The 9,126-nt window shown below is 39.0% G+C and overlaps 1 protein-coding gene across 1 annotated transcript; it reads left to right on the top strand.

The window, feature by feature from the left end:
• Nucleotides 1–1,213: 1,213 nt before the first annotated feature.
• On the top strand, nucleotides 1,214–6,069 carry LOC104405400 (exosome complex exonuclease RRP42-like; the record flags this gene model as incomplete). The annotated part of the gene is made up of 3 exons (XM_010014114.1): nucleotides 1,214–1,315; nucleotides 1,959–2,053; nucleotides 5,904–6,069. Coding segments are annotated over 3 exons (363 nt in total), but the record flags the coding sequence as incomplete, so codon positions are not given.
• Between the last annotated feature and the right edge of the window lie 3,057 nt (nucleotides 6,070–9,126).

Here is a 9,126-nt window from a genome sequence, read left to right as displayed (position 1 = left end):
CCTGCGCCCCGCGGACTGGGATGTCCTTCGGGTTGTTGCCCTTAGGAGGCGTGGGGCAGGGCCCATCCCCTCCCCGCGCTTGCTCCCTGTGTGGAATGGGGAGCAGGGAGGAAGCTCTCCGTTACCTGGTGTCTGGGAGGGAATCTCCAGGGTGATAATTGCGGAATGGTTTTGGTTGGAAGGGACCTTAAAGCTCATCCAGTTCCAACCCCCTGCCATGGGCAGAGACACTTCACACTGGAGTAGGTTGCTCCAAGCCCCTGTGTCCAACCTGGCCTTGAACGGTGCCAGGGATGGGGCAGCCGCAGCTTCTCTGGGCACCCTGTGCCAGCGCCTCAGCACCCTCACAATAAAAAACTTTCTAATGTCTGATCTAAATCTACCCACTTTCAATTTAAAGTCGTTCCCCCTTGTCCTGTCACTACAGGCCTTGTAGGAAGGTGTAGAATTACCCAAGCACACTGAGAACAGAGCATCGGGATGGAAAGCAGGCTGGGAACAGGACGGGGGTTTGTTTCTTCATGTGTTGTCCTCCTCTTCTCCCTGGCTTTCTGTGCTCTTTCTCAAGTTTTTGCTGTTGTGTAGAGTTTTAGCCTGTCACTGAACAAAGGAACAGTGTGTGGACTGAGGAGGAAAAGTGAAGGACACGTGGGGAGCAGTACTAAAGATGAAAGGACTGTATCTTCTGCAAAGGACAGGAACTGTATTTTACTGCAAGTAAAACTGTTTTAGTAGGAATGGGCTGTATAGTTTCTGAGGGTGCATAATACGTGTTTTTGAAATACAAATAAGTCAAAACATTTGGAAGGCTGGTGGGTTATTTTTGTTTGCTGGGCCCAAATACAGATATAAAAGTATAGAACTTAGGTGTACTGGGAAAACACATGTCGTATTAGGTAAAGTGTGTTTTAAAGCCAAGACCTTTACAGTTTTGCAGTCTGAAGCATTCTTTTGGTATTAAAGTGACTTAGTGCAGGAGTTCCTATCTGTCTGCAGAGAGCTTGTTGCAAGCTCTGGATAAATGAGAGTTAAATGGAAACATACAGTTGGTTCTGTTGCATTCCTAAGTGAGAAGCTAGAGCTGTTGCTTTTATATCCTTTTTTTACTGCTGTGTTTGGCATAGGAAAAAGAAACCTTAAAAGCACAGGTTCTTTGTTTTCTTCTTTTCATTACTGATTCCCTTAAGCACAATATATTGATTGTTATACTTAGGAGGATCTTCGTGTAGATGGTCGTGGTTGTGAAGACTACAGATGTGCAGAAGTAGAAACAGATGTTGTATCAAACACAAGTGGATCTGCAAGAGTAAAGCTGGTAGGTAAATTCCTTAGGGATTGTGTACTTTGCTGGTGAAATTTCTGGTTTATGTGACTAGTTTTGAGTTAAGATGAGGCTATATGTGTGTGTGTATAGCACTAACTGAAACTCTTGGGTTAAGGAAATAATGCCGAGTTACATAAATCATTTGGGCTGGCTTAACCTGCTTGAGCTCCATTTACTATGAAGTAGCCAGACAGCCTTCAGTCTGAACTAATCTAGCATTTAATCTTGAAAACTGAAATCGCTGTTGTGCCTTATCCCTGAAAAAAAAAGATAATTCTATTTATTTCGAATGAAGCAAAACTAATTCTGGCATGTGTTGACTGTGAAGAAGATAAACACACTGTGCAGTATTATAAAGGTTCTGCAGAAATAGCTGTTTCCAGAACAAGTAAGATTGTCTTTTTAACCTAGAGAAAGCTAATATTTGAAGAATCTTCTTAGGCTTAACATTGTCCTTCTAAAACCTCTTCTTTTTTCAAAACCTAAGGTTATTTTTAGTGCATTCTGATAGAATTATCAGTGTAGATAATTAAAAGGTATAAGTATCAGTTTACTGTAGGCATTTAAATTGAGTAGTTCTGTGACTGTAATTTCAGTTGTGTAATTTGTTGTTGTTTTGTTTTTCTTTTAACAGGGAAACACCGATATCTTGGTAGGAGTAAAAGCTGAAATGGGGACACCAAAGATAGAGAAACCAGATGAAGGCTACCTGGAATTCTGTGTTGACTGGTTAGTATGCTAGAAGAGAAGGAAATAGATCTAATATTTGGAATAAATGAGTAATTCTATTCTTCTGAAGCTTATACCTTCATTCCACTAACCTTCTGTAAGGATCTAAGTAATAGAAACAAGTTATTTTAATGTTTCAACAGTGGTGAATGTTCAGAAACTGCTGGATCTGCAGACCCAAAATAAGCAAAGCAGTAGGAGTTAAAGAGTAAAAAAAAGAGGTTAAATTAAAATAAAATACATTGCAAAGCATCACTGCAGCTGGAAAGGAGTAATGGTTCAATTACACATGCATTTAACATGACTTCATGACTATAGTGGTAGTTATCTTTTTACAGGAATAGAATACAGAAAATCTTCAAAAGTGGAGTATTCCAGAAGGAAAGAATTGACTGATATAGTCAATTTTGTACTTAAAGGTTTGCTTTGTCTGTGAAAGCAGCAGAAAAAGTTTGAAGTGTTTTTTACAAATCCATTTGTTTTAAAAGAAAAATTCTCACTGTAAACTTTAGATAAAAAATGAATTAGAACATTTAGATATCATTTATTGGTGAATCACTATTTCATTAGCTAAAATTGAATTAGTTTTAAATCATATTCCAGGCTTTGTGCTACAAATGGACTGCTGTTTAGCTTTACAGTCTTCATAGTACTTGAGTCATAAAGGAAGCTAGATTAAAATTGAGAGTTCTTGTTTTCAGGTTGCTCTGAGGTAGCATAGTGACATCTCAGTGTTATTCCACACTGTCTGCTGTCTGAAACTACCGTATGCACGTCTTGCAGACTTCTTGAAACTGTTTTTATGAAACAAGGTGCTTTGGGAACCTCTCACAAAAGCCTTGGCACTGTCAAGTTAGCCCTGTTGCTTATGATGTTTTTATTTTTATTAAAACCAAAAAATGTTGCTACTCTGACACTAAACCAATACACCATTAGTAAAGCTAAGGTATGAGTGCTGCTAAGCAAGTGTATATCTGGTAATCAGTCTAGCCTAACTAGCTATATCTGCCTTCACATTTGTATCTCTCACATTATGCAGCCTTACCTAAGGCTGCTTCTGTACATTATGAGGTCGTAGCTAACAGTGGAAAATTGTAGAGGGAGGGAAGGACTTGCCTGTGAGTTAATGGTTTGATTGTGATTACTGTTTAAAAAATATCAGCCAGGAAGGTGATCTTCTCAAATGTAGTCCTGCTGTTAGAGGAGGCATTCCAAACCCTGCTGGATACATTCCTGTGTGACCTGCCTTGGCAGGGGTTGGACTAGGTGGTCTCCAGATGTCCCTTCCAGGCCTGATGATTGATTCTGTGATTCTCTAAAGGCCTAAGCAACAGATGGGGAGTATTTAACTACTTTGAGAGAAAGGTTTTGGCTGGTAATAGCAACAGTTACGAAATTCAGTAGAGATCTGTGGTAGAAGCATCATTATGCTTCAGGAATCTTGATTCTTATGCAGCATGACATTGAAATGGTTTTGAAAGTATTTAAAATTGCATTCTCTGTGGGAGTAGAAATTCTGTGCTCTACCCGGCCACTACTAAGTTCTTTCTGTGCTCTATAAAACAAGTTTCTTGTCTTTTTCTCTTACTCGTGTGCTAGACAACCCTTTTTCAAATGTTATCCAGTGTAAATTACTGCAAGTCTGTCAGCGTTAGGTGGCAGTATTTACCATATAGTTAATATGATAGTACCCTGCTAACTTCCCTTCCTTATTTCACTTGGATTGCAAGGAACTGAAGTGTTAAAATGATAATGTAATTAAGATGTACTTGCAGTGATATTCCAATTGAATCTTATGTTCTTCCTTCTAACTGTCAAAGAAAGTATGACTTTATAATTAAAAAATACAACATTTGATAAAACTTTGTTTAGAAATAATAATGAGGTATAGATTGAGGTTTGTATAATTCCTTTCAACTTATAGGAATCATAATACTTGTGTGACTGTACTTTAAACAGAATAACTTGCGTAAAAGCTGCTTCTATGAGTAAGTGCTTGTTTAATACAACCTGAAGACCTGACTGGGCATGCTTCCAGAAGTAAGTTATACTTAGATGTGGTCCTATCTTATAAAATTAGTGTCTGTTATTATTGTGTGTCACACTTGTAGTACCTATTTGTGTGACACATGTAGTCTGGATGCACAGGTCAGTGGCTGATAGGCAGTAATTTATTTGTTTAAAAAACATGTATAGGGCTGTCTGTTTATAGTAGCAGCAAATAACTTTTGTAAAATCCAGTAGCTCTTCTTGGCATTCTGAGTTTTTGTCAGTTTTGCAAAAGAGTAAGTTGGGAGAAATGCTCTGAGGTAATTCCTGGAGGCAAGAATAGTAATAGGTAATTATATATGTAAGCTTATAGGCTCTGCAGACATAGACTTATAGAATGGTTTGGGTTGGAAAGAACCTTAAGATCATCCAGTTCCAACCCCCTGCCGTGGGATGGGACACTTTCCACTAGAGCAGGTTGCTCCAAGCCCCTGTGTGCAAGCTGGCCTTGAACACTGCCAGGGATGGTGCAGCCACAGCTTCTCTGGGCACCCTGTGCCAGCGCCTTAGCACCCTCACACGGAAGAACTTCTACCTTAGAGCCAACCTGAACTTCCCCTGTTTAAACCCAGTCTTGTTGATACGGTTCACTTAATGGTTTAAGTCATACCTGGGTAATGTGGATCTTTAAGAGATTATATTCTAAGACTTTGTTTTATGCTGTATGTGTGTGTTCCTGCAGCGTGCCTGTTGGAAGAGCTAAAATTGTGTATCATCATATATACAGAAAACGTACATGAAAAACTGGCACTGGGAGGTGCCCAGCCAGGAGAATACAAGGCTTTGCTATTCTAGATTTTGACTGTATCATAACTGCTCCTATGCAATAACCACCTTTCTTATGTTCTGTAAGGAGAAGTTGATCTGGGGAGGCCTGACCAGTTTATCTAAAATCAAGATCTGCCATGTGTGCCAGCAGTCCACTGCTTGAGAATGCTTTTGCCCTCACTGTAAACCAGAGGTTCGGTTCAGAATGTTTGTTAATTTGCTTTATATGTATCTCTGCACATTTCTCATCTATTTCACTGTGACGTGGAGATGGAGACTTTGTTTTATAGGCCTGTTATAGTTTATTGTTAATTGTTCTATTTTGCTCTTAGCTGTGTACAAGGCCCCAGCACTGAAGGACTTTCTTACGTGGCTGCTTAGAAACAAAGTTTGTTATTATGTTGGAATTGGGCAAGTGAAAATCACTCACTTTTTCCAGATTCCTCTCTTTTTCCAGATTCTGGGGAAAAAGGATTTTAGTTGCTGCTCTCCCTAAGCCACAGTTGCTGAAAATAATGAGCTTGATAGCAGAGAGTACACTCTGTAAAGAAATTACCAATTAAGGTCAGGCAGTCGTGGAGCTTGGAAAATAAAGCATATCCTACTTGTTTCATCATCACATCTTTCTCCTCTTACCACCCTCTTATTAATTTAACATTCAACTCTAATAGGCTGTCTTGTTAGCTGTTCTGAACTTCATACAGATTTCTCTCACTTCTTTATTTTTGAAAGGGCTAAGGTAATAGAAGACGACAGTGCTTAAGAAATAATCCCTGATAGAATTCATCAACCTCAGTATTGTAACTTAAACTGAAGATAGTGAAATTTAATTAGCATCAGAGTTTGTAGCAAAATGTGGGTATATTATCTGCATCAAGACATTTTCTTATGCAAAATAGAAACAATTTCTTCACAGATAGGGTGCTTTTTGTACAAAGAAATCCTTAGATACTTCTAATGCTTTATATTTAAGAAATGTTCTTTGAATATTGGCTGCTTCAGAAGTGAAAGTATGTTTGCTCTCTTTATCTAGTTCTGCAAATGCTACTCCTGAATTTGAAGGCCGGGGAGGAGAAGAACTTGGCACAGAGATAGCAAGTACATTCTACACAGTTTTTAGCAGCGGGAACAGTGTAGACTTGAAATCACTTTGTATTAATCCCAGAGAGCACTGCTGGGTTCTCTACGTTGATGTGTTGGTAAGTAAGGAAATGAAAGCTAAGATTCAAGGAGGTTTTTCAAGACACTGATTGCCTTAGCATAACCATGTATATTTTTATATTAAAAGTCATACTATGAGATAATGCTTCACAGCACAGATCACCATTTTCTTGTGATTCTAGATATAATCACTACTTCCAGCTTGCTCTTTTTTCTATTCTTAATGCTGCTGCTCCACTGCAGAGCTAATAAACTACTGATTACTCCAAATCTGTCTCAGATAAAAATCAGTGATCTTATACTGACAAGGAAATTGCCACTAAAGAAAACTAGACTATTTTCCAAGCTAGATAGAACAGCAAATGTATTGTTCCAACAGATGTAATTTAGCATGGGTGTATGTTAGGCCTGATGTAATTGTCCGTCCTCTCTACTTCCTTGCACTACTATCAGTACTAATTCCATGAAGTGCAATAGAAACTTTTCTGGCGAAACTTAGCATTTGGCTTAGGCACTTTTTGATGGAAGTTGTATACATGTATTGAATGTAGAAGAGAAATTGAGTATATGTTCTCATTTGAAAAATGGAACCTGAATGTTAGGCATATAAGTCTTGTGCATGCAGCAGCTTAATTTCCAAACTATGCTGTATCTAAAGCACTCTGACATAGGAATTTAATAGAAGTCTGCAAGTCAGGCTCTCCTGAGCATTATTGCCAAGTCTTATTGGTCCAAAGTTGAGTTTCTATTTGTCAAATTCGTAACTGAAAATATGTTGAGGGATTTTATTCACAAGAATCCATTAACATCTATGAAATGATTTGCAGAATACTAGGATGTATTGGAAAAACAAATTAAATACAGGATTTTGTTTAACAAAACAGGAACATTTAGACTAAGACGTAAGTAAATGTGAAAACTAGTCCATTAGGTGTTTAAGAAGCAGTAGCATTAGCATGATTATAGTAGATATGGTACAGACCACCATGTGTGCCTTAGTGTGCATACAGAATGATCAAATATGTACCATTGCTGAGTGCTTTAACAGTCCTTGTCACTGGCTTACTGGGAGCTTGGCATAGTTTGATAGAGAATGTAGTGTTAGTTCTGGGAAATCACACTGGGGCCTTTAGTTACTAGGTAATTACAAGCAGAGGTACAGAATATTAAATGCTGTACTTATTTAAGCAACACATTGCTTAACATTGCATAAACCCTACATAAAGACAGACTTCCATAAAGCTGACTGGTGCAGAAGTAGTTCTGTATAGCTTTTGTATGAGGTATAGAATCAGAATCATGGAATGGGCTGGGTTGGAAAGGACCTTAAGATCATCTAGTTCCAACCCCCTTGCCGTGAGCAGGGACACGTCGTGCTAAACTATGTCACCCGAGGCTCTGTCCAACCTGGCCTTGAACACCACCAGGGTTGGAGCATTCACAACTTCTCTGGGCAACCCATTCCAGCGCCTCACCATCCTCACTGTAAAGAACTTCTTCCTTAGATCCAATCTGAACTTCCCCTGTTTCAGTTTGAACCCATCCCCCCTTGTCCTACCACTACCGTCCCTGATGAAGAGTCCCTCTCTAGCATCCTTGTAGCCCCCTTCAGACACTGGAAGCTGCTCTGAGGTCTCCACACAGCTTCTCTTCTCCAGGCTGAACAGCCCCAATGTTCTCAGCCTGTCTTCATATGGGAGGTGCTCCAGTCCCTGCTCATCCTTGTGGGCTCCTCTGGACTTGCTCCAACAGCTCCATGTCCTTCCTAGGTTGAGGACACCAGAGTATAACTGATCAGTATTTGATTCTTCCTGGACAAATTTTTTATTATCCACTGCTACAAAGAAAATCAGTCTTGGTATTTTTATGCTATTAGTTGCATCAGAGAATAGTTAGGGTTGGAAAGGACCTTAAGATCATCTAGTTCCAGCCCCCTGCCATAGTCAAGGACACCTCACAGTAGACCACGTCACCCAAGGCTCTGTCCACCCTGGCCATGAATGTCAAGAACTAAATTATATGATGAATTTTACATTTAGCATTTGTTGACAGTGCCAATAAAGAAACTTTGTAGGTTCATAATTAGGATTCTAAACACTGAGTCTTTTTAATGTCATGTTCTGCAGGGACTTTGTGTGTGAGCCATCAAGGAGCTGCTGGTACAGTTAGAAGGAGACACTGTTAACATTTGTCTCTTACTCTTTATGATGTCCTCCTCCTTTTTTTTCCTACCCTAGGCCTCTGTACTTTCACATTTTTGAGGCTTCTGTACTATTTAATTTTCTAAAGGAATGTATATCACATGTAATAGTTTGTAGTTGATGTAAGTGCTTGATACCTACAGAGAAGCTGCCATTGCTGAACCATTCATATAGAATTCTATTTAACAGTACATGGTGAAAGTATCACACTCTGATGTAAGATACAAGTCATATTATTCAGCATTTAAGGGAGGCAGATTCTAAACATAACAATGCTTATTGAGTCCTTTGAATGATGTTTTCCCTCAGAATTCCTTGAAATTCTTCACATTGGTGCTTGTGTTGCATAGTTAAGTTGGAGTTTAAGGAGTTTAAGCCTTAAATCTGTCATAAGCCTAAAAATCCTGTTACTTTGTGGTCAGGTGGGAAGGTACTTGCTTTCCGGTCACTTATTCCAAAGGGCAAAAACCCAGAAAGAATGTAACTTGAGATATGCAACTTCAGAAAAGAGTGTCTTTTGCATAGTCTTATCAATTAAAAACATCTCTCAAGTACTGCCTGGCAGTCAGTGTACTTGGGAGGTGCTATGGCTGTGTACAGTCAAACTGGAAAGAAAATAACTTCAACTATAGACACCCCAAAGATGCAGATGTAAGGACACACGTCACAGGTCAAGAATATACACCTTCACCTTTCAAAATACATCCATACTTAATAATAGAAGGCATTCCATTTCTAAAGAATAGCTCATGAATGTGGAGATACGCAGTACTACAAAACTCTTAAGCATGTTCTCCCGCTCTCTGTCTTCCCCTCAATTTCTTTTCCCTTCTATGTCACTGATGTCAGAGATAAGCTTTTGGGCATTTTTGAGGGTATGATATATATAAAAAT

Source organism: Nestor notabilis, unplaced genomic scaffold (genome assembly GCF_000696875.1).
Source record: "Nestor notabilis isolate BGI_N333 unplaced genomic scaffold, ASM69687v1 scaffold265, whole genome shotgun sequence".
Classification (NCBI taxonomy): Eukaryota; Metazoa; Chordata; class Aves; order Psittaciformes; family Psittacidae; genus Nestor; species Nestor notabilis.
This window is presented reverse-complemented; position numbering and strand designations above follow the sequence as displayed.